The sequence below is a fragment of the Schistocerca serialis genome, chromosome 4 (genome assembly GCF_023864345.2).
Source record: "Schistocerca serialis cubense isolate TAMUIC-IGC-003099 chromosome 4, iqSchSeri2.2, whole genome shotgun sequence".
NCBI lineage: Eukaryota > Metazoa > Arthropoda > Insecta > Orthoptera > Acrididae > Schistocerca > Schistocerca serialis.
The window spans coordinates 902,467,834-902,494,410 of record NC_064641.1 but is presented as its reverse complement, the minus strand read 5'-3'; the positions used below and the strand labels follow the sequence as shown (position 1 = coordinate 902,494,410).

Here is a 26,577-nt window from a genome sequence, read left to right as displayed (position 1 = left end):
GATGGCGTTATGAAGCACTGCAGTTTATTTTTAACGTCAGACGTGTATAGGTACACTTAAATATCTGTTACCTACACTTTAAGACAAAAAAGCGACGCACCACGGAGGAATTACCTAAAGTGGGCGGAAATTGGATGATGTGATGAACGTCTACCGACGAACAAATGATTACAGTTTCAGCATATTGGATGACTGATTCAAGATTAAGAGCTTAACAACGCCTTGGCCCAACTCTAGCCCTTATGCGAGCAGCTATTCGTCTTGGCATTGACTAACAGACTTGTTGGATGATCATCTAACGGTAACTGGCACATTAGATCGTCAAAATGCCGAGTGGCTTGGACAGATCCTCCCACAATGCTCCAAAGTTCTCATTTGTGGAGAGATCTGTAGAACTTGCTGGCCAACGAGGAGTTTGACAAGCATGCAATCAATCATCAGAAACTCTCGCCCTGTAAAAGCGTGCATTATGTTGCTGAAATATCTGCCCAAGCTTGTTTCGACGAGCAACAAAACAGGGCATATTGCAGGCGACATTTGGCTTAATATCCCACTGCAGTCCAGGGCGTTTCCGGAGATGTCTTTGGCCTCGAAACACATTGATTGTAGTAGAGTTGCCTTTAGTGATGAGTCCCGATTAGAACTTAGTCCCAATAACCAGTGACATGTCTGCAGACGCTCTGGTCAGCAGTGTCATACCAACGTAACTGTTGGCCGTCATATTGCCCGGTTGCCAAGAGCGTTGGAATGAGGTGCCATTTCTTTTCGTAGTAGGACCTCGTTGGTTGTCATCTGCACCACTCTTACAGTATAGTGATACGTCGGTGATACTCTATGCCCCACTTTGTTTCCCTTTATGGAAAGTCATCCTGGGCTTACATTTTAGCAAGATACTGCCTGTCCGCGTATGATGAGAGTTTTCGTGCTTGCTAAACCCTCCCTTAGCCTGAAAGGTCACCAGATCTCTCCCCAGTTGAGAATAGTTGATGGATTATGGACAGCACTCTCCGACCAGCTCGGGAATTTGACGATCTAACACACCAATTGGACAGACTTTGGCACGATATCGCTCAGGAGGACATTCAACTGCTCTCGCAATCTACGTCTAGCCGGATAACTGATTTTATATAAGCCGTAGATCGACCATCATGTTAACGACCTGCTCAGTTGCTGAAGCTCTTTCTCTTCAAAATATCGTCCAGTTTTTCTGAAATAGTAAACATCTGTTAGTCTCCATATTTACATAACATCTTCCGATTTCCGTCCCGTTTGGATAAATCTTTTGTGGTGTGTCTTTTTTTTTGTCTTAGATTCTACATATTGCTCACCTGTGCGTATAGGGTACTTTCCCGTCATAAAGGCGGCTCTGGAGGGTGTGCAGATTGGTTGAACATAATGGTTGTTCAAGATGATCCCATGGTAAGCCAATGCGTCGATGTTGGGTGTAGGAATTTGATTGGAACCGTGAAAACTGACATCATTCCAGCCCTAAGGAACACAAAGCAAAAGGTAGTAATTTAGATCTCACTGTTACTGTTTTGTGTAGTTAAAGTTTAGCTGAAGTGGATCACAGCAGCCTTATATATATATTTGAATGTACCTGTGGTGTTCAGCCATGTGACATGATCCTTGGTCCTTAAAAACGCCAAACAAAGCATTGGGTCACTCTCGCGTCCTTATTGACACAATGAGCAGTACAAATAATAGATAAAGTCCACTTCATATTTTTGAAGGGCTCCAAGCCAACTAAATACAAGAACGAAACGACAGTTTCATAACATTATTAAATGTCACCCTTCCTCATACTCATCCTCAGGGCATTAGGTGTACCTTACACACACATTACCTCCACTTTCCAACTCACACCAACTTCCTGTTCCAACACTCTATCTTCCATTTGCCTCCTACAGTTCCCCCTTCTCTCTGTCCATCTCCTAGTTCCCCCCTCTCTGTCCATCGCTAGCATTACCTTTCTCTCTTTACATCTCCTCCTCCCCCTCTTTCTGCCACCCTTCTCCTCACTCGTTTCTGTACATTTCGTCTTCTCTCTGTCTAGCTTCCCCCTCCCCTCTTTCTGACCATCTCCTTCTTTCCCCTCTCTCTTTTCATCTCATCTTCTTTCTCTCTTCATCTTCTTTCCCATCCCCTCCCTCTGTCTGTCGATGTCCTCCTCCTCCTCGCTCTATATATCTCTGTACATTTCGTCTTCTCTCGGTATAGCTTCTCACTCTCTCTTTCTCACCTACTCCTTCTTTTCCCACTCTCTTTTCGTACTTCTCGCTTTCTATCTCCCTACCCACCTCCTTCCTCTCTATATCGATGTCGTCCTCCTCCTCTCTCTATATATCCCATCTTTGCCCTCTGTCTATCTCCTCCTCCCTTTCTCTCTCCATCTCCTCCTTCCCCTCTCACTATCATTTCCTCCCTCTAGAGCTCGCCTTCAGCCGTACACGTCCACTCAATTCAATGTGGAACACATTACAAAGCCTTTCATTCTCTCCCCATCTTCTATGGGAGTTATTTAATTCTTACCCCATGGACCTCTTTCCAGACAATAAGTCCTATATGCACCAAGTTTGGTTGAAGTCGATCGACTGGTTTAGGAGGAAATGTGAAAATATGTGCACACATACGTCCAAATACACTCCTGGAAATGGAAAAAAGAACACATTGACACCGGTGTGTCAGACCCACCATACTTGCTCCGGACACTGCGAGAGGGCTGTACAAGCAATGATCACACGCATGGCACAGCGGACACACCAGGAACCGCGGTGTTGGCCGTCGAATGGCGCTAGCTGCACAGCATTTGTGCACCGCCGCCGTCAGTGTCAGCCAGTTTGCCGTGGAATACGGAGCTCCATCGCAGTCTTTAACACTGGTAGCATGCCGCGACAGCGTGGACGTGAACCGTATGTGCAGTTGACGGACTTTGAGCGAGGGCGTATAGTGGGCATGCGGGAGGCCGGGTGGAAGTACCGCCGAATTGCTCAACACGTGGGGCGTGAGGTCTCCACAGTACATAGATGTTGTCGCCAGTGGTCGGCGGAAGGTGCACGTGCCCGTCGACCTGGGACCGGACCGCAGCGACGCACGGATGCACGCCAAGACCGTAGGATCCTATGCAGTGCCGTAGGGGACCGCACCGCCACTTCCCAGCAAATTAGGGACACTGTTGCTCCTAGGGTATCGGCGAGGACCATTCGCAACCGTCTCCATGAAGCTGGGCTACGGTCCCGCACACCGTTAGGCCGTCTTCCGCTCACGCCCCAACATCATGCAGCCCGCCTCCAGTGGTGTCGCGACAGGCGTGAATGGAGGGACGAATGGAGACGTGTCGTCTTCAGCGATGAGAGTCGCTTCTGCCTTGGTGCCAATGATGGTCGTATGCGTGTTTGGCGCCGTGCAGGTGAGCGCCACAATCAGGACTGCATACGACCGAGGCACACAGGGCCAACACCCGGCATCATGGTGTGGGGAGCGATCTCCTACACTGGCCGTACACCACTGGTGATCGTCGAGGGGACACTGATTAGTGCACGGTACATCCAAACCGTCATCGAACCCATCGTTCTACCATTCCTAGACCGGCAAGGGAACTTGCTGTTCCAACAGGACAATGCACGTCCGCATGTATCCCGTGCCACCCAACGTGCTCTAGAAGGTGTACGTCAACTACCCTGGCCAGCAAGATCTTCGGATCTGTCCCCCATTGAGCATGTTTGGGACTGGATGAAGCGTCGTCTCACACGGTCTGCACGTCCAGCACGATCGCTGGTCCAACTGAGGCGCCAGGTGGAAATGGCATGGCAAGCCGTTCCACAGGACTACATCCAGCATCTCTACGATCGTCTCCATGGGAGAATAGCGGCCTGCATTGCTGCGAAAGGTGGATATACACTGTACTAGTGCCGACATTGTGCATGCTCTGTTGCCTGTGTCTATGTGCCTGTGGTTCTGTCAGTGTGATCATGTGATGTATCTGACCCCAGGAATGTGTCAATAAAGTTTCCCCTTCCTGGGACAATGAATTCACGGTGTTCTTATTTCAATTTGCAGGAGTGTATATACACCATATGTACAAGGTGGACAAATGAAAGTGGTCTGGACGAGAGGATACGGCTGGACCTAAATGTACTGTATGTATATAATTACACTTCTCCACGTGATCCATACGGGTTCAGAGCGTAGTGTGCGTTGTGTCAGTGTGAGTGCAGCAATGCAAGGGGGACGATGCTACTAACAATGGAGCAGTGGCTGTTCGTTGTGGAAAGTTATGTGAAAACAAAGTCGTGAAAACGGTGTGGTCAGCCGTTTGCTAAGAAGTTTAACGGTGTCAAAGTGACAGCAAGTAGAGTTTACCATGCAAAGCCTAGTCCAAAAATGGCGTCAGACGGGCTCTGTTTTGAACAAGTCAGAAAGACACACTGTAATGAGACCAGAACGACATTTTTACTCTGCAGCGGAGTGTGCACTGATATGAAACATTCTGGTAGATCAAAACTGTGCACCTGACAGAGACTCGCTCTGGCAGACAGTTTTTATTCTGTCGGAAGTTTCATTCTGAAATTTCAAAGCTAGTGCCCAAAAACGCCAAGAGATAAAAGGTGGTTATCTTCAGCATCTGATGTTGTGAGGTTAGCACTCTGCTGAGTTTCTTGGTACTCTGGAGCTCTGTTCTCCAGGCCACTTTTATTTGCTCCACCCTGTATACACAGCCGGAAAAAGAAACAGCAACACAAAGATGGAGTTGTGCGATAGGAACGAAAGTACAGCAGGTTCGCGTGTTTCTACATCTGAAAGATGATGTCTGTTCAAATTCCGCACCTGTCGGTAACGAGTGGTGCTAGTAATGTGACTACGAGTATAAGGGTGCTAATCAGTTTTAAATACAATTTGTAGTTGTCATGAGTGTTAGTTACCTTTGAGATTGGACGTGACGAGTTCGCACTAAACCAGAATGTCTTTAGGGTGACAAAGACGCTATTATCAGTACCCCACTGAGCTTGAACGAGGTGGTGTAATAAGACTACGAGAGGTGGGTGTTCTTTCTGCGGTACTGCAGAAAGACTTGCAGGAATGTAGTAATGAAGCTGACTGCTGACAACAGTGATCAAGAGAGTGTGCAGTCGCAAGAAGACTGGGTAAGGGTGGCCACGTGGAACTACCGACAGGGAGAACTTGGTTCTGGCATTTCGTCCTGCATCTGCGCCAGTAATTTGAGCATCAGTTGTCACCACAGTGACTCAACGAACTACTACAAATAGATTACATGAAGTATAGCCCCGACCCAGACGCCCTGTAACGTGTATTTCACTGACAACCAACCACCGCCGTTTGCAGCTTCAGTGGTGTCAAGCAAGAGCTTATTGGAGAACAGAGTGGAGATCTCTTGTGTTTTCTAACAAAAGTTAATTCCGTGTCGGTGCCAGTGATGGGCAAGTGTGGTTACAAGGTGGTCAGTTGAGGGCCATCAAATAACCTGCCTACGTGCCGGACACATTGGGACTACACCTGCAGTTACGGTCTGGTGCGCGATTTGGTATGACTGCAGCAGCATTCTCGTCGTTACCCCACATACCCTGACTAACTTTGTACGGCGGTCTGCTGATTCGACATGTTATGCTGCCATTCATGAACAGCATCCGAGGGAGTGTTTATCATGAGGATAACTCTCACTCACATTCCGAAGTTGTAACCAAACATGCTCTACAGAGTGCCGACGTGTTGCCTTGGCTTGCTCTACCACCAGATCTGTCTCCAGTCGAGCAAAAATGAGGTATCATCGGACGACAGCTTCAACATCATCCACAAAGAGCATTAATCGTTCATTTAGTGACTGACCAAGTGCAACAGGCATGGAACTCGATCCGGGAAACTGACATCTGTCACTTGTGCAACACAATGAACGCACATTTCCATGCTTGCATTCGAGAATTCGAGATCCTGGCGGTCACACTCAGGGGCAGTGGCAAGGGGGTGGGGGGGCTATGGTGGCTATAGCCCCCCTTCCCCTCAATGGAGTATCATTTTACACTGCATAAAATTACTTCAGAAATCAGCCAACATATTAATATAACATATACAATCACTTGTTTTTATTTATGCAGCAATATAGATTGCAATGTATTTCAAACACATTTTAACAAAGGGATAAGAGCGACAAATAGCTTACTATCTAAACCAATAAATATCATTTAACTTAAAATGGGCGTCTTATTATTTATTAATATACGCTGGAAGTATATTTATGTACGAATACTACTTACAATAATCAAGATAGCTAAATATACCGGGTATGCGTACCAACACTTAAATTGCCGACCCCAGACAAAAACTTCGAAATCGCCGGACATCTGGGTCAAATCATATAATTTTCCCGGGCACACACGTTCTGTAGACACGTTTTTACCCTGAACTCCAAAACTGTTACCAAAAACTACCTTAAGCAACACCAAATTTGACCAATATGTCGGTGGAGGACCGCAGCTCTCCTTTTGTTAAGGGATATTCCATTCCCCAAAACCCCTCCCCCACCCCACAATTAGCCCCCCCCCACCCCTTGACCGACTTCTAGACCCACCCCTGGTTACACTGGTTATTAATTGAGCAGCATTTCACATTTGCGATTGCTTATCTCAGGTTTACATTAACCGGTGATCTTTCAATGTTTATCTCTTAAATATGTTACCTAGATAAATGTATTACAAAATTTCATTGCTCGGCATCAGTTACATTTTGACGTTGTGATCTTTTTTCCATCAGTGTACACTAACGTTAACCCCATAGCTTCACCCATGTATTTATTTGACACATGTGTTCAACAGACCTCCTCCTCCCCTCTTTGTGTCTTTCACCCTCTGCTTGTCACGTTACCGTCCCACCCCTATCTGTCTTCCCATTTTCCCTGCCTTTGATCTCTTCCTTCCCCTTTCTTTGTTCATTTCTTCCACCATCTCTCTCTGACCATATTTTTCCTCCCCTCCGCCTTCTGTCGTTCCAACTTTGTCCCCTCCTCTTCCTTTTGAACCTGCCCACTACCCCTTTATATCTTCCACCTGCCCTATGCATCACCTTTTCCAACTGTCTCTCACTCCATTTTCCCACCTGTCGCTCTACCCTCCGCCCGCCCCCTATATCCATCTCACCCTGCCTCTAGCCATGCTCACTGGTACATGTTGCACCTGCAGTACAGTTCAATAAAGCATGCTGAAGGTACCTCCACAACACACCTGTTGCCTGGGACTTGAAAGTCATTTATTTGCTCCCAGTGATCCAGAGATGGACTACATGGGAACCTGTAGGCAGGCATACCTGTCATAAAGCTTCTGGTCGTCTATGTGCAAAAACCACGTCATTGCCCTTCAGATTTGTGCCTGCCATCAAAGAAAAAAGTAATATACGCCCTGAAACATTTTGTGTGAACTTGCACCATTGGTCATTGCTCAGAGACTGGGAACAGCTGGTCTAGTCTGCTACCATTCCACGTGTAGGCTGCCACTGACATAACAATACAAATGGCTGTGTTTATAGTGCTGTGGCAAGAAACTGTAAACTGCTGATGAATGGGTTAGGATTATGTCCTGAAATGAATTATTATTCGACACGAAATTAGAAGGTCAGCGTTGGCCGTAATATTGATGATAACTAGACACCAGTGGCTATGAGTTTCATTTGTACACCACAGCACTGAAGATGATCAATATATGATTGAAAATCGATTTTGCTATCAATAAACCATCAATATTACGGCCAACGCTGACCTTCCTTCTAATTTCACGTAGATGGTCGTTGTGTACACAGCACTCCATGAAGCCACCAATCAATAAACTGGACACGACTCTGGATGTGCATCATCGCCGAGTAAGGTGCTGACCTGGAGAGAAACTCCTTTCGTCCAATGTTTTGGAGTGGCACAGCAGGGCTACTCCACACGTCATATAGTTGGGCGTCATGTTGAGGTATTATGACTTCAGGCCACTGCAGGTAGTGACTGTGGGAAATCAGAAGGCAAAGAGTATGTCACAGAGGTCCAGCACTCTCAAGTGTTCCCTCAAGCGACACTATCGTTATGGCACTTTTCAGCATCAGAATGGTCATCCACAGGGGTCGTATGTCTCCATGAACCCTCTAAGTAACGCTGAGATACGCCTGTGTCAGGATTTTCTCCAGATCCAGAACATGTGTGAGACAAGCTTAGACATGAACTCCACCCCACCTGCAGTATCAAGGATATCAACCATTCACAAAATTCGTCAGTCAGCCTGCCTGAGAAAAGCACTGAACGGTTTTATAACACCCACCCCATCCAAATAAATTTATGGATCCAGGCCATACTCACAAGTGGGTTCTTGCTGCGAAATTCTTTGTAAGGCTGACTAGATACTGAAATCACTGAAATAATAATACATTCCTCTTCAGTTCGTGAGGTTTCATTTTGTTTCTCCTCTCTTCCTGGGTACTTCTTTTGTTTGGTGCGGTGTATATATTTAGTCAGGCACTTACCTCAGGACCTGGTTTCCAATGGGAGTTCTGAAATATTATGCTGTAGGATCATACAGACATAATACATGTGTCAACAAGTATTGTGTTGACAGCTCTCGGATACTGTCTCTAAGATATTAGGACGCAGTATGGCGGAGACGTATCGCTGTGCCCTCAGAATTCCATGAAAGACTGACAGATCTCGTTTTGTTTCCACATTGGTGCAAATGTTGTAGTTATCTGCAGTAAATCCTTTCGTCTTTTATTTTGCTTTCTCATTAAAACCGTAACTTTTACAGAAGATTTTGTCTAATGGTTTGAGTTTTGTGCCCATATCGAGTGGGGTATCCATATATACCATCGCCATCTGTGCCTATACAGAATATAAATTTCCCAACATAACTGGTAGCATGTCATGTGGATTTTAGAAATTGTGAAACAGAATCCCTATTTCTATTTGTTTTAGACTTCATTGTTAATTAATGGCCCATAATGAGTAATTGTGATCCTGTATAAAGGTATTTTTATCTAACAGAGCACCTTTCTACCAAACTGTGCTCCCATGTAACTGCTCTCGCGATTCCTTTCTTTCTCCTACACCACGTGCTTAACTATTCTCACCTGCCACAGGTGGTGCATGATTCCATCGCATGTTAACGTACTTGACTCACCACACATACTTTGAACATTCAGCAAAACCCGCTGGTATTGTCTTCATACTATGTGTTTTTTAATAGCTAGAGGGGAGTTGTCGAGCCGGAAACCTAGTAGCAAATTCAGCAACGAAGCCATCACTCTTTACTTATAGTCTCTTAGCAAATGCTCAGTTAAAAGTTTCCCGTTTGTTCTTAAGTTAATTGTGTTAGTTGTGAGCTCATGAAATGGTCCTGGATGTTACTAAATATAGAAAAAGCAGTTATATATACACCACACAGACGGTTCGTGTTAGGAACACTTAATCTACATACTCTTAGCTGCATATTCTATAATTAATTTTCTAGAATAAGTGATCATTCTTACAAACATTCATTTCCCGTGATAGTAGACACTGTCCCATTGAGCTTATATTGCGAAGGTTAACTGTTGTCGTCACATAAAACATATTCGCAATTAAATGGAAAAATCATGGAAACGGCTTCTGCAAATTACAAATATTGGAACTTATAGTTGAATTTATAGACGATAGTTAGCTTTCAAATTTTAATGTCATTAATGACATCTTTCAGTTATTCCCATAGTCAGATTCTTTTAAAACATAAAATAAAAATAGAACAAAAAATTACATAAAAGCAACAATACATGGTTTTTTTTTCAGATATGTTGTAGCTCGTATATCGAAGACAAATGGAGAAAATAGAAGAAGATTCAGAATACAAATAAAAGTAGGGGTGAAATGAGGTATTACGTCTATCCTAACTCCGTCCCACAGTATTACATGTGTAGTACCGAACCCATGATTACTCACTTGCGGGTAGCGTGCGTGCAGCGGAAGACACAGTGAGTAGAGGATGGTTGCTTTCACACACACGTATATATATACACACACACACACACACACATAAACACACATTCATTCATAAATATTTCTGTCAATTACTGTAAATAAAATTCTGCGTCCTCACTAAATTCCACCATTCTCCCTCTCTCTCTCTCTCTCATACACACACACACACACACACACACACACACACACACACACACACACATACACACACACACTCAGTTATAAACACAAACACATAAAAGTCCTGGTTGTTAGGTTATATTAAGAAATTACAGCTGTATACATAAAGTTCCACGTGTCAAGCTGAAGATGTGAATGACACCTGGACACTGACAGACCGATCGGAAAATTTTTTCTACTTCGCTTTACTCTTCCATTACTTTCTCATGCAAAGCATTGCATATGGAAGAATGGAGAGCTTAATACACTAATCAACCAGTACATTATGACCACCTTCCTAATAGCCGATATGCCGACCTTTTGCATGGATAACAAGGGCGACGCATCACGTCATGGAAGCAATGAGGCCTTGGTAGGTCGCTGTCGGGAGTCAGCACCATATCTGCACACACGAGTCACCTAATTCCCGTAAATTCCGAGGAGGAGCGATGAGTTCTGATACCATGTTCGATCATATCACAATCTACCAGGTTCAGAACTGGCAACTTTTGGGGCCAGCGCATCAACTGGATCTCGCCGTTGTGTTCCTAGAACCATTCCATCACACTCCTGGAAATGTAACATGGCGCATCGTCTTGCTGAAAAATGGCATTGCCGTCGAGAAACTTGATCGTCATGAAGGGATGTACGTGGCCTGCAACCAGTGCACGATCTCCACTGGACCCATGGATGCCAATGTAGGTGTTCTCCAGACCATAATTGAGCCCGCCGCCAGCTTGTCTCAGTCGTGCAGTACAGGTGTCAAGGAGGTGGTCTCCTGGAACACGACGGTTTCGACCACTCCCATCAGCATGATGAAGAAGTTATGGGGAGTCATCAGACCATGCATCGTTCTGCTACTGCGCCAACGTCCAGTGCCGATGACAGCGCCGGCCGCGGTGGTCTAGCGGTTCTAGGCGCTCCGTCCGGAACTGCGCGACTGCTACGGTCCCAGGTTCGAATCCTGCCTCGGGCATGGATGTGTGCGATGTCCTTAGGTTAGTTAGGTTTAAGTAGTTCTAAGTTCTAGGGGACTGATGACCACAGATGTTAAGTCCCATAGTGCTCAGAGCCATTTGAACCATTTGAACCGATGACAGCGTGCCCATTTCAGCTGTAGTTGCCGATGAGGTGTTATTAACATTGGTACATGCATGAGTCTTCAGCTTTTTTTTTTTTTTTTTTTTTTTTTTTTTGGTCATCAGTCTACTGACTGGTTTGATGCGGCCCACCACGAATTCCTTTCCTATGCTAGCCTCTTCATCTCAGAGTAGCACTCGCAACCTACGTCCTCAATTATTTGCTTGACGTATTCCAATCTCTGTCTTACCCCACAGTTTTTGCCCTCTACAGCTCCCTCTAGTACCATGGAAGTCATTCCCTCATGTCTTAGCAGATGTCCTATCATCCTGTCCCTTCTCCTTATCAGTGTTTTCCACATATTCCTTTCCTCTCCGATTCTGCGTAGAACCTCCTCATTCCTTACCTTAACAGTCCACCTAATTTTCAACATTCGTCTATAGCACCACATCACAAATCAATTCTCCTCTGTTCCGGTGTTCCCACAGTCCATGATTCACTACCATACAATGCTGTGCTCCAGACGTACATCGTCAGAAATTTCTTCCTCATATTAAGGCCGGTATTTGATATTGGTAGACTTCTCTTGGCCAGAAATGCCTTTTTTGCCATAACGAGTCTGCTTTTGATGTCCTCCTTGCTCCGTCCGTCATTGGTTATTTTACTGCCTAGGTAGCAGAATTCCTTAACTTCACTGACTTCGTGACCATCAATCCTGATGTTAAGTTTCTCGGTGTTCTCATTTCTACTACTTCTCATTACCTTCGTCTTTCTCCGATTTACTCTCAACCCATACTGGGTACTCATTAGAGTGTTCATTCCGTTCAGCAGATCATTTAATTCTTCTTCACTTTCACTCAGCAATGTCATCAGCGAATCGTATCATTGAATCCTTTCACCTTGTATTTTAATTCCACTCCTGAACCATTCTTTTATTTTCATCATTGCTTCCTCGATGTACAGATTGAAGGGTAGGGGCGAAAGGCTACAGCCTTGTCTTAAACCCTTCTTAATACGAGCACTTCGTTCTTGGTCGTCCACTCTTATTATTCCCCCTTGGTTGTTGTACATATTGTATATGACCCGTCTCTCCCTATAGCTTAACCCTCCTTTTTTCAGAATCTCGAACAGCTTGAACCATTTTCTATTGTCGAAGGCTTTTTCCAGGTCGACAAATCCTATGAAAGTGTCTTGATTTTTCTTTAGCCTTGCTTCCATTATTAGCCGTAACGTCAGAATTGCCTCTCTCGTCCCTCTACTTTTCCTAAAGCCAAACTGATCGTCACCTAGCGCATTCTCAATTTTCTTTTCCATTATTCTGTATATTATTCATGTAAGCAGTTTCGATGCATCAGGTGTTAAGCTGATTGTGCGATAATTCTCGCACTTGTCAGCCCTTGCCGTTTTCGGAATTATCGGACTCATATATTCTACACACCAACGCGAATAGTCGTTTTGTTGCCACTTCCCCCAATGATTTTAGAAATTCTGATGGAATGTTATCTATCCCTTCTGCCTTATTTGACCGTAAGTCCTCCAAAGCTCTTTTAAATTCCGATTCTAATACTGGATGCCCTATCTCTTCTAATTCGGCTCCTGATTCTTCTTCTATCACATCAGACAAATCTTCACCCTCATAGAGGCTTTCAATGTATTCTTTCCACCTATCTGCTCTTTCCTCTGCATTTAACAGTGGAATTCCCGTTGCACTCTTAATGTTACCGTCACTCAAACTGGAATAACTGTAGCTTTAGTGCAACTATGGAGAATGTACGACAAAGGGTGAAAAAACTAGTGACAACCCGCGAAGGTAGATACGGAGCAGCAAGATTAACTGGAATATTTCATTTCGAAAGTAGTTTTATATTTACTCGTATAGAAACTTTAGTTAGTATTGAATTAAACTGCAGTAATGTAGTGTTCGAGGAGCTGTAGCAGTAGGATCCCGATTTTAGATATTTTAAAAACTTATCTTGTAGACCTTCATTATGAATGTAATACAGTAAACAAGTTTCCAGGAAAGTAGATACCGAAAGGTTGTGTCATCTTAATACTTCACATACTTACGAGGATAATAGGGTTGATTCTTCAGCTTTCACTGTGAATATCAGATATAACATTCGACTTGTAACAAAAACACTGGAGACTGAAACGGGGAGTGAAACAATCTTGTCTTAAAGAGCTAACCACTGATGATTACCGACAATGTATACTGAATTCGGATGTGGAACCAACTGTGCAGAATATTGTCAATCCAAATATTGTGTAGCTTGCACTGTTAAACGGAATAAGTTTTTATAACATGAAATGCGTGCGGAAACGTTCTCAGTACTCGGATCACAATATGACAATTAGTCCTTGCATATAACGTGTAATTGAAATCTCATAGAAAATCTGATTTAGGCAGCTATAACCGTATATCAGGTCATTGGAACTTAATTCCTCTTAAACGTCGATCTTCTTCTACTTCATCTACCGTGCGTTAGGTGCGTTAGGTCTTGCTCAGCGTGTTGCCGTTACATTTGGTCCTTCCATCTTTTTGCTGGTCTTTCATCCATTTATATCTGACTCAGACTTTTCTGTATCATTAAGGAGTCTTAGTATATAATAACTAGAGTCTGTCTCCTGCGCACATTAGTTTCAATTCTGCCTGAAAAGTTACAAAATTCTGACGTAACTTCCTGCCGCCCTTAGCCACGATAAACAGAAAGTGGTAGTTTCAGTTTTATAGCCAGGTTTATTTAAAAGATTAAATAAAACACCCTGAGTCAAGTACAACACATAATGAAATAAATGAGAGACAATATGAATAACAAGTTATAAGTTTCTCAAGCAAAAGTACAAGGATAAACAGAAACAAGAAGTACAGATAAGTTTGTAAGCTTACCAGCCTGTTCTTCCATTTCCTCTTAAATTAACCGCAGCTTGCGCTCCTCTGTATTATTCTGTCCCTTATATATTATAGTATAATTTCCTATACCCCTAAGATTTTTCGTCTCGTTTTTGGTTTCTGTAATGAATGCTATTTCACATCTTATCTCTTCTAGCATCTTTTGCAGTTCCTGTTCCATTGTGGCTATCTCTCCGATACACCAAAGTCCTTCATTTTCTTTTACCGGCCCGTTATATGGGTTTCCATCCGACTTTTTCTCTTATGCAGCCTGCCAGTAATTTCTGATTTCGACTGGTCATCTGACGAAGGCTGTGCAGGTGTAGTTGGAAGTGGGGCTGCCACTTTACGGCCTTCCACTGTGCCTGATTCCTTTCTAAGGGTTTAGTCCATAGGGAGCTTCGCTAAGCCTTTAGAGTGCCCTTCCCACCTCCGACGCGTTTCATCAGTAAAGTGCTTGTAACTCCCGAACTGTTGCTCTCAACACAAGAGAATGAATGTGAGGATCTTCATCTTTGTGTACACTCCGAACACAAATTCGTAATCAAAATGATTCATCATGACTGAACACAATTTCTCTTGTCGGACGACAGTAGGTAACAGTTCGACCTCTCGCCTGCGGGAGCGGCTAGAGTCAACAGACTTCTGCGTGTCTTATCTTGCCCGGCCAATCACCTGAGCTGCACCTCGTAGCCTATCTATCAGCCGGTCTGAAGCAGTCAGTTATGTACGGTTCATCGCACTCGGGACACGTGTGTCGTACAATACTTCAGGTACGACCCAAGCGCTGTGGCGAGCGTTGTTGACATCTTTACGCAAGAAAAATGTAGAATTTTCTTGGACATGCGTATAAAGGCAGCTCACAAGCTCGACTAATATCTTTGCTCACTCCTGGGCTTTTAATTTGGAATACATGCATTCACTTTACAAATGGAACTCATTCATGTTAAATAGTCTACCTTGATAAATAATACATACATTTTAGATGTAGAAATATCGTAAGTTACAGCAGTATTGTCAATACCTTTACGTATTTTTGCAAATAACAGAGACAATTTAGATGTGGAAATAACACTGTGACATTCAGTTTGAGAGTTGCAAAATCCAACTCTGCGGCGTACGTAATGAATGGCTCTTGCATTATAATGGACGTGTACGTGTGGTGTGTGTGTCTGTGTGTGTGTGTGTGTGTGTGTGTGTGTGTGGGTGGGTGTGTGTGTGTGTGTGTGTGTGTGTGTGTGTGTGTGTGTGCGTTTTTGAAGAGAGAAGGAAAAAAAGAGAGAGAAAGGGAGAACGAGAGAGAGAAAGACAGACAGAGACACATAGAGAGAGAGAGGGGCAGAAAGGGGGACAGGTAACAAGCGGGTGTGGCGTCGTAAGAACGGTACTAGGTACGGCTGATGCTAAGAACATGTACCGTGGCCCGAAAACTCCATAGATATGTTACTAAGTGTCATCAATGTGTGACTGCTTTGATGCAGCCCGCCACGAATTCCTCTCCTTCATATGAGAGTAGCAATTGCAGCCTATGTCGTCTATCATTTGATGTATGTATTCCAAGCTCTACCTTCCCCTAGAGATTTTACACTCTACAGTACCCTCTAGTACCATGGGAGTTGTTTCCTGATGTCTTAACACACGTCCTATCATGTTGTTCCTTCTTTTTGCCAGTGTTTTCGATATATTCCTTTCCTCATCAATTCTACAGCGAACCTTCTCATTACTTACCTTCTTGATGCGTCCTATGTTTAATCTTCTTCCGCCGCACCACATCTCAAATGCTTCGACTCCCTTCTGCTCCGGTTTCCCCACAGCCCACGTCTCAATACCACACAACGCTGTGATCCAAGCATCCCTTCTCAGAATTTTTTTCCACAAATTAATACCTATGTTTGATCCTAGCAGACATCTCTTGACCAGGAATACCTTCCTTGATAGTTTGCTTTTAATGTCCTCCTTGCTCTGACCGCCTGATCTACTTCGTGATCACCAATACTGAAGTCAAGTTGTTCGCTGTTCTCACTTTTGCTACTCCTCATTGCTTTCTCCTTTTTTCGATTTACTCTCAGACCATATTCTTTACTCATTCCATTAGCCAGATCCTATAAGTCCTCTTCACTTTCACTGAGCATGACAATGCCCTCAGCGCATCTTATCAATGAAATGCTTTCACCTTGGGTTTTTACTCCATTTTTTAATCTTTCCATTAATTCTGTCTTTGCTTCTTCAATGTATAGCTTGAACAGTAAGAGGGAAAGACTACTTCCCTGTCTTACACCCCTTTCAATCCGAGAGCTTGGTTCTTGATCTTCCAGTCTTATTGTTGCCTCTTGGTTCTTGTAAATATTGAATAGTATCCGTCTTTTCCTATAGCTTACCAGAATTTTTGTCAGAATTTCGAACATCTTGAACCATTGGACAATGTCCAACGCTTTTTCCAGACTGGCAAATCCTACGAACGTCTCTTGATTTTTCTTCGGTCTTGCATCCATTATCAGCTGCAACGCCAGAGTTCCCTCTCTGTTGCCTTCAGCTTTTCTAAGGCCAAACTGACTGACATATATCACTTACTCACTTTTCTTTTCCATTCTTCTGTGTATTATTCTTGTTAGCAACATGGATGCGTGAGCTGTTATGCTGACTGTCGAAATTGTGTGGATGAGTTTTTCAGAACATCAGATGGAACTTCGCGTCTCATAAGTTCTTTCTGTGTATTATTCTTGTTAGCAACATGGATGCGTGAGCTGTTATGCTGACTGTCGAAATTGTGTGGATGATTTTTTCAGATCAGATGGAACTTCGCGTCTCATACGTTCTTCAGAGCAACATGAATAGTCGTTGTGTTGCCATTTCCCCAACGAATTTTGAAAGTCTATGAAATGTTATCATTCTCTTCTGCCTTATGCGATCTTAAGTCTTCCAAAAATGCTTTTAAAATTCTGATTCTAGTACTGGATCCCCTATCTCTTCTACATCGGTTCCTATTTCTTGTTCTATCACGTTATCAGACAAGTCTTCGCCATGGTATAGGTCTTCAATGTGCTCTTTTTTTCACCTATCCGCTCTCTTTTCTGCATGTAACAGAGGTATTCCCTTTGCATTCTTACTATCCTTGCTTTTAGTTCGACCGAAGGTTGTTATGATTTTGGTATATGCTGAGACAGTCCTCCTGACAATCATTTCTTTTTCGATTTCTTCACATTTCTCATGCAGGCATTTCGCCTTAGCAACCATGCATTTCCTATTTACTTCATCCCTATGTATCTTATATTCCTACATTCCTGAATTTTCCTAAACATTTTCGTACTTTTCTTTTAACTGTGTTTTCTTCCTAGCTTACGTGGTTGCCCTTATTAGAGAAATATGCCTAGTGAACTATTCCTTGTCACAGTATCTAAAGCCGGAGAGAATTCCCAGAATATTTCATTATTCCTTAGTACTTTCGTACCTCACTTCTTTGGGCATTGATTCTTCCTAATTAGCATTTTAAACTTCGGCCTACCGTTCGCCATAACCAAATGGTGATCTAAGTCTATATCTGCTTCTGGGTACGCCTTACAATCCAGTATCTGATTTCGAAATCTCTGCCAAACCCTGAAGTTGTGTAACTGAAAACTTTTCGTAACTTCCGGCCTTTTTCAAGTTCACCTCCTCCTCTTGTGATTCTTGAACAGAGTATTCGCTACAACTAGCTGAAGTTTTTCGCGGAACTCAATTAGTCTTTCTCCTCTCTCATTTCTAGTACCAAGCATATATTCTCCCTCAATCCTTTCATCTACTCGTTCCAATAAAAGCTTATTCCAGTTCCACGTGACTATCAGATTTTCCTCCATCTTCACGTAATGAATTGCCCGTTAAATATCTTCGTACACTTTCTCTGTCTCTTCATCTTCGGCTTGCTGTCGGCGTTGGTTTGCTGTTTTTTCTGATGCGAACAACCCTATCACTGAACTGTTCACAATAACTCAATCTCTGCCCTACTTTCCTCTTCATAACGAATCCTACTCATGTTATACCATTTTCTGCTGCTGTTGGTATTATTTTGTAGTGATCTGATAAGAAATCCCTGTCTTCTTTCTGTATCACTTCACTGAACCCCACTATATCTGTATTGAGCCCTTGCATTTTCTTTTTCAGCTTTTCTAGCTTTCCTACCACGTTCAAACTTCCGACTTTCTATGGCCCGACTCGCAGAACATTGGTTATTCAGTCTTTATCTCATGGTCACCTCCACCTTGGGAGTCATCTCTCGGAGATCCGAAAGTAGGACTAGTCCGGAATCTTTTGCCATCACGACACTTTTTCGATTACAGGCCACATGTCCTGTGGATACACGTTACGTGTCTTTAATGCAGTGGTTTCCATTGCCTTCTGAATCCTCATGTCGTTGATCATTGCTGATTCTTCCTCATCTAGGGGCAGTTTAACATCCACCGGGCAAAGAGAGTGCCCTGAATGTTAGTCTGATTCTCTGCCCCCTGCGACAATGCCGCTGGCTGAATGAGGGTGACTTCTTGTGCCTGAAGTCTTCGTTCCCCATTGCTTGATGGTTTTTATTCAAAACGTAAGCGTTGGTGTGGTGCTAAACCGGGACCCCTAGACAATGAGTCCATGATGTAGATAATAATATTGTTCTGTTCTCTGATAGTAAGCAAGAAGATCAGAATGCGTTGAATGGAATGAAACCTACTGAGAGCAGTGTATGAATTGAGAATAAACGAAATAATACGAAAGCATTAAGAGGTAGCAACTCGGAAATCATTATCAAACAAGCTTTTGACACTTACCATATCATCAGCGAGTATGAAAATGATGTTGGGCGGTTTCGTATCAGCAGAGGAGGAAGTCGCCAGCAAGCATGCGAATGCTAGGAGTAACACGGTGTGCATGTTTTGCGAGCGCTCCATCACAGCACAAGAACTGAAAAAAGACGTTTTCAATAAATCTGAACTGTCCGATATCCAAGACGCTTCTAAATTCATTTCTTTTCAATTCCTTTAAAGTTGTTTTTAGTTGCCTGCTCGAACTACACTCTAGCATAAGAGAAATTTGGGACTTGATTTGACTTTTCACTTTTTTTTCACTTCTTAAGAACATCGTGTATCCTGTAGAACGGAAGCAGCCTACCTGATCATTGTGTTCCACTTGGTAAGATGTCATTTTGGAATGTGGAGACGCGCAACAAAATTTAAATGAATGTGAGTTCGGTCTCGAACTAGGAGAACGTGGGAAACCACGTTGCGATACACACATTAGCAAGGAATCAAATAAGAAGCAATGGGTGTATTTGTTTTAATAAAAGACTATACCATTTGCCATTTCTTACTTTCACTTTGCTTATGTATGCAAGGTGATCATAAAAAATGCCGCATACTTTGATTGGTGGTCGTACTCATCGAATTATGAAAAATAAATCTAATAAGCATGGGACTGGAAACGCATATTGTCCGAGATAAACGCGTGTTTGTAGGAAGGGCTGCACGACGCTTGATTGCGGACTTCCTCCTCTGCTGATACGAAACTGCCCAACGTCATTTTAGTCGTTGCTTTGGTGCTTCGTCAAATGTGTCAGGAGTGAATTGTGATGTCTTACTCTAGTTCTGTATCTACCACTAGGCGGTCTGCAGTCAGTTTTGTGGTTCGAGTCCTGTTGCAGGTTACACTAGTTTTCGTCGCGTTTTTGGTCCTTATTGTACAGTACTGTAAGCACTGGGTACGCATCATTTTGTTTTACTTCTTTTAAGCGCTGATTCACTTACGTGGGTACTGTTATTGCGCAGTTTGTAAGTATAACTGGTGTAGAACATTTACATTTTATCTCTTCCACCACTTTTTAACAATGGAAGCCTACTGCTTCTCAAGTGAAATGGTGGATATATACTCTGCTATGGTTTTGCAAATGGACGTAGTCTACGAGCCCGTACGCTCTGCTGAAAAATATCCACAGCACAGAGTGCCATCTGATAAGTTGTTCCGAAGACCTTCCCAGCGTCTGAGGGACACAGGTACCCTTGCACCTCGGAAGTGACAATCGAAGACCCCACACAGTCTGCACACGTGCCATGGCGGAGCGTACACTACGTTCGATGGAAGAAACCTTTAGGACCAGAGTGTGACGGTTAGCAGCAGCAGAAGGCGTTTATCACTCTCTTGTCTGTGGGGGGGGGGGGGGGGGGGGGGTAAATAATGAATACTTGATACTTGCTGTACCCATATCATCTACAGCGCGTTCAGGCCCTAAAGCCACAGGATCATCATGGAAAAGGGCGATTCCGTCAACGGCTGTTTCAGAAGTGTGTTGCAAGTCCACTGTCCACATCCAAGATTTTATTTACCGAGGAGGAAAAGTTCACAAGAGATGGTATTGTGAATTTTCATAACCAGCGTGTACAGGCAGATGTAAATCCCCAAGCAATTCAGGAAAGAGGGCAGCACCACCGATTCTCAACATATGGGCTGGCGTGCTTGGCAATGAATTAACAGAATCATATATGCTACCACAAAGGTTAAGAGAGGCACACTATGTGGACTTTCTTATTAATGTGTTGCTTACCTTGCTGGAGGCTGTGTCATTGGAACAACGAAAACAAATGTGGTTCATGCATGATTGCGCTCCAGCACAATTTCGTCACAAATTGCGCATACTCTGAAGCAGACATTCAGGACAGCTGGATTGGTCGGAGGGGCCTGCTTGTTTCCCAGAATTTTGGTTATGCAGACACCTGAAGCAATTGGTCTAAGTCACACCAATAACCGATAAGCAGACACTACAGGTTTGTGTTTTCAATGCGTACAAGAGGGTGTACAACAGGTGCGTCATTCCTTACGCCAGAGGGCGGAGGGGTGCATTGTCATGAATAGACGCCACGTTGAACACCTCCTGTTCCTGTAAACACATGTTTATCGCAGAAACTATGCATTTTCGGACCCGTGTTTCCTGGACTTACTCAGAAAGTATACATACTCAGAAAGTAAACATTTCCGTACCCACGTTTACCGGACTTATTTCTCTTGTTTCGACGACTACTACCGCCTCTCAAAGCATTCTACACTTTTCTTGAACAGCCACTATACACTGTCTAGTCTCATTAAAGTGACAAACCGTCAAAAGCCTCAGCAACCACCATTTGCAGCCCGTACCGCTGTGGAACATGCAGGAGGAAAGCCAGTGAGGTTCGGGAAGGTATCGACCGGGATATGGAGTCACACTGACTACAACGCTACGTTTCTTAGTTGACAATCAATGGCGGGAACAGCTCGGTCGAAGTGGTCCCGCAGTTTGACGATTGTGTTTAAAGCCGGAGAGTTTGATGACCAGGGAAATATGGCAAACTATGTTTAAAGCGGAATGCTTCTACTGAAATGGCAGTCGTCATTTCTGAAAGTGAACTGCCTACGGTCTGGTATCAGAATCTGGGTGAGGGCTGAATGCCTGAAGAGTATAATTTTTCCGAGGCAAGGGATAAACGGTCTGACTGCACGTCATTATGGGTATTCGGCAAGTCATCCTCTATTACTTCTGTAAACCATCTTATGTTATTAATACTGAATTAATTGAATGGTATATCCCGTCCTGCTTTTAAACCAGTGAAAGGTTATTTTTGATGCATTGTGCAGACCAGCGAACAAGGGCACAGCAGAGTGTCAGCACCAGAGATCCTACAGCAGTCGTCTCGGATAGGAAGTTGGAGCATGCACGTCTCTGTACACACACTATCGACTGACATCTGAACATTAATTGGTGCGGCGTGTCAGTATGAGCTCCCATCGATAAATATTATTAACGTGTATTATGTAGGGGCAAGACAGTTTTCGATTTGCCGTTCACCAGCTCTTCTTTTGGAACACCCCAAATAAAAATTACAGTTGTGCTGTTAAGGCTATTTCAGTGGCAGCACTTTAAGCAATTTTCTCATAGCAAGGAGTGCTGATATAGTGTTCTTCCTGAGAACACTACTTCTGCACTATCTTGGTGACTCGTGGTGAGAGGAAAGCCATAATTTAACTAGCGATATTTCAAAAACACTGGGGGACAAAGATGAACAATTTTCGGCTATTGATAATGAGAACGGACACTACTAGAGCTAATGTTGGTGAAGCAATAGAGGCACTGATAATGAGTTATCATTGACTTGAAGTCGAAACGGTTTAGAATTGAGTAATTTCAAACCTGGTCATCACTCGTTGAAAATATTAATTATTAAAGTTTTCTACCAAGGAGATTTTGGATGCTAACAGATTTAATTTGCTAACAGTAATAAGCCAACACCCATCAACTTAACTAGCTTGGTAACCGATGTTTTCGTATACCAAAAATGCACTGCCTACCCACATTTCCATATTCAGTAACAATCAATTGCCCAGATATATTTATTGCATATGCATTCACAGCACCACACTAAGTAGTTCTTTTTCAGCTAGAATTATGTATATCAGTGTACTAACGTTCATGTATAAAACGCTGCTACTTCTATGTCTACCGACTAACTAATTATTAATGCGGAAATACTGACATTTTTCAAAATATTTCTATTGCAATAAATCTATATCAACTCCAGAAATATATTTTGTATTTACTAAAATGCAAGCTAATATTGAAACAATAAAATAATAAAAGTAAACCCGAAATATGTTACTGAATAAAAAAACAACAGTAAGAATTTTTAAATAATGACAATTGTGGAAATGCGTGCAGGCACGATACAAATAAAATAAGAAAATTTCTCACATGGGATTTATAAATCAAAGGAAGTATGTGAATAACCGGAAGTATCTTAATTTAAATATTGAATTACTTCCAGAATAAGTTTTTGTCTATGGTGTTAGTCACAAAATTCCACATGCCACTTACCCATTTATTTCTAAATTAATGATATAATAAATACAACAAAATTTTTACTACTAGGTTTATTACTAGTCAGAAGACCTGTCTTACCTATTAGTAGATTGATACTGTATTGAGTTTAAGACAATTTTACGTTTTGCAGTACATAGGACACGAGAAATATATAGCCCAAATTCGATCAACCTCAAATATAGAAAATGGTAACCTCCTCCTGCAAATATGCATAATAAGTGACGCAGGCTCTAAGTTCTTCAAGTAAAAGAAATCCTCATCATTATATATATAACTTCTTACAAAAACCTCCCTAGATTGTGTTTTAAATGCAAAATCGATTCTGAGAGCCACTGTCGTTCTTTCAAATAACTATTTTGAGCACTACTGACAAAATGGATCGGGAACAGCCCAATATGCATACGAGTTGCGCTATGAATCTTTCCAGAATGCCATGCATACTTCATCCTTGTCTATTAACGTTTTCTCCAATGTTTCTGGCAGAACCACGTGCTAAAGACACAATTCTCATAAGGGTCAACGCTAGATTTATTTAACTGCAGAATGTTAAATGTTACTTCATTTATTATCAATGTTCAAATCGTCTAATACTTTTACATTTGCTTCTGATTTCATTTGCATCATTCATCATTACTCTCCAAGAGTGAAGAAATTTAACATAACAGCTATTTTTTACAAAAGCCTCAAAGGCATTAACTGCATTTCATGCCTTTAGAGTGAAGTTTTTAACGAGTCTACCATGCTGCAATCTAGCGATCTTTTTGAAGGGACATCGGGCTTATAATTGCTTCAGTTATAATTAATATTAACGTAAATTATAACGAATTGAAGAACATCAGCGCACAATATGGCATAGTAACATAGTAAAGCGCATCTCCCTCAAGACGTTACGTCTGATTACACTGTGCTGATCCTGTGGAGTAAATGCATTTGTTGCCTTTCGGAGAATAGCAGGTTACCTGACGAAACATCGGCGCAATTTGAAGACTTTTCCTGACCAATTTGAACTGTCTGTGTACCGTAGAAAGCTTAGAATCCCTGCCGGTATGACTGTTTGTGGAACAGTGTTGGACGTGTATTTTCGTTACGTTGTGTGAGATTGAACAACAAAACAAGCAGCAATAGCGAACGCAGGAAAAATAAGTCTAACTGACGATATAAAAAGCTTACAATGAGCCCACAATCTGTCAGGTAGTTTCAGACAGTTAATGTATATTTGTGTTATTATAGGTTCGTCACAGAAAATGACACAAGTAAATTCGATCAGTAAATTCGATAGGTGCCACAAAAAAAAAAAAAAAAAAAAAAAATTGTTTCCAACAACAGAGTATCGTAAAGAAACAGTATTACCTTGTATCCATCTTAAGACGGAAACTCTTCCTCTGTACTCACGTCTCATGACTGGAACACACAGTAATTTTAAAAAATGTGGAAGAAAATGTGCAAATCAGTCATCATATATTCTGCTATTCGTTTGGCTTAATAATACACCCCTATCCAATAGAAAATCTTTTGAAGTGCAGAATAGTATAGAGCATATTTCGATAAATGTACGAAGTGAGATAGATAGGACACGCCTCATGATGAAAGATTTGAGGTTATGTTTATCGGAGGCACAATATTCCAACACAGATGTACCTTAGAGAAAGTTACTGGGACCAGCATTATTCTTATTTTGCATTAATACGTTTACAACATTAGACATGGAATAAAAAGCTGAACTTTTTTAAGGACAGAAGCGTCACACTCACTAAGAAAACGCCTGACCAATGAAGGAGAAATAAAATGAAAACTACGAACATATGTAAATGTAAAAAAAAAGTAGACAAAAAAGCCAAGAAAATAAGGAACGTTAACAACACGAGCATTTGTAAATCGCTCGACACCGAAATGCAAGCTGGATAAAAATGTCTTATCGCCAATCAGCAAGTTATTAAGAAAAATACTATTTAGAATCATGTTGCTATGTTGCTATTTTCAACATTGTCAAAATATATCGCATAATTTTGAAAAACATGAGATCCAAAGCAATATTTAAATTTTCAGTATTGGCAAAATATATGGCAGAGTTTGAAAAATATGAGATCATCAGTTTAAAATAAATATTTAAATGCGATGTTGATTCTGAAGCATTTCTTCAAATGTTACAATTTGTAGATCGCCCCTTGATCGGTATATCTGTGGAATGTAGTAAATGTGTAAAAACCTGATAAATACACAACTATTCTAATTTGCTGGTCTTCGGTTAGCAAATCTAATGACATTTCCCAGTTTGTAGAAAGACCAGGCGGTAGCCGTAGTTCTGAAAGCGACAAACCTTGAGAGAGGACGTGACGTAGCGTGACCAGACGACTGCTGTAGTGGCTCAGACCTCCCCCCGCACCGTTCGGAACTTAACTGAGTGAGACTCTCGTGGCTATATCTGTGGCGGCCACTTCACGGCAGACTCTTATCTCCTTGCGTCAATGAGCTATGCAATCGGGAACCCACTGACCACAAATTGTTCAACGGAAGCGCCTGGAGTTTTCAAACCAGTCCACTAGATTTTGGACCTTTGACGTTTCTTCTGAATTCATGATGAAGTGACATCACTGAGACTCCCTGAATCTCTCTTTAAATGTGGAAAATACTGACATGACTTGCGTTATTCAACAGGTCACCTGAATGCATTTTTTCAATCGCGATAATAATTTATTACTAATTTCCAATCACACCACATCAGGTTAGTGACAAACTCAGTACTGAAAGAGGACTGAGGAAAGAACACTTCGTATCACCAAAGAGACTTTTCTCATCAGATACGAAGGAATTTTTCCTGTACTGAGTGGGATACAACCGGAAAAATATAGTTTTCAAACAGAGTGTAAAACCACTATTGACTTTGCAAACGACAGTGGGCACACTATTAAGATGAAAAGACAAAATAAATCAGCTGCGCTTTGTGTAACTGAAGACAACGATAGGTAGAAGAAACAAACAGAATGGAAGAAATTGCATGGAGTGATTGTCGCAAACCAAATAAGGCTTGAAATGTGTGTCGAACGGAAAGTTTGCAATAGAGTACATTTTCACATTTGACTAACAAAATATAATTAGGTACACTACTGAGATAGAAAAATGAAACTCTATGGAATAGATAAATAAACTACATTTGGTGTACTTGAAAACAAAGGCTGAATGAGTAGTAAAACAAACATACTTAAGAGTGAAAATCAGCAGGAGAGCCTTCGTCAAATTAAATAGTGTTTCCAAGGCTATGATTACGGTGCGCCTGGGAGATACTAAACACAGGAATTATAAAAAGAAAACAGATAGTAGCTGAGCATCTAATGAACGGATTCATGTTGTAAATTATTGAGAAGGCCAAGTAAACACCGACATTTGTTATGGCAAAGGTTTTAGTCTAAGACGTAATCATCGAAGTAGTGGAAATGGAATTGGGTAGAACATAAAGCCAGGTAAACTAAGCAAGTTCAGTGTGAGATTACGAGATATGACAAAAGACTTAGATGAGCTACAGAAAGTTGAGTAGATTACAACAGGTGCAGAACTAAATCAGTTGAGAATCGCATAACACTGTAATGGATGCAAAAGTAGAGAGAA

At 42.2% G+C, this 26,577-nt stretch overlaps 1 protein-coding gene across 1 annotated transcript in view; it reads right to left on the bottom strand.

Annotated features, from left to right (window-relative positions):
* Positions 1-26,577, bottom strand: part of LOC126474838 (arylsulfatase B-like) — a 176,448-nt gene that overhangs the window by 73,321 nt on the left and 76,550 nt on the right. The window contains exons 2-3 of the mRNA XM_050102316.1: positions 18,905-19,037; positions 1,329-1,488 (exon numbers count right to left, since the gene is read on the bottom strand). Coding sequence (XP_049958273.1) covers positions 1,329-1,488; positions 18,905-19,037 — 293 coding nt within the window. The remainder of the gene's footprint in view (positions 1-1,328; positions 1,489-18,904; positions 19,038-26,577) is intronic.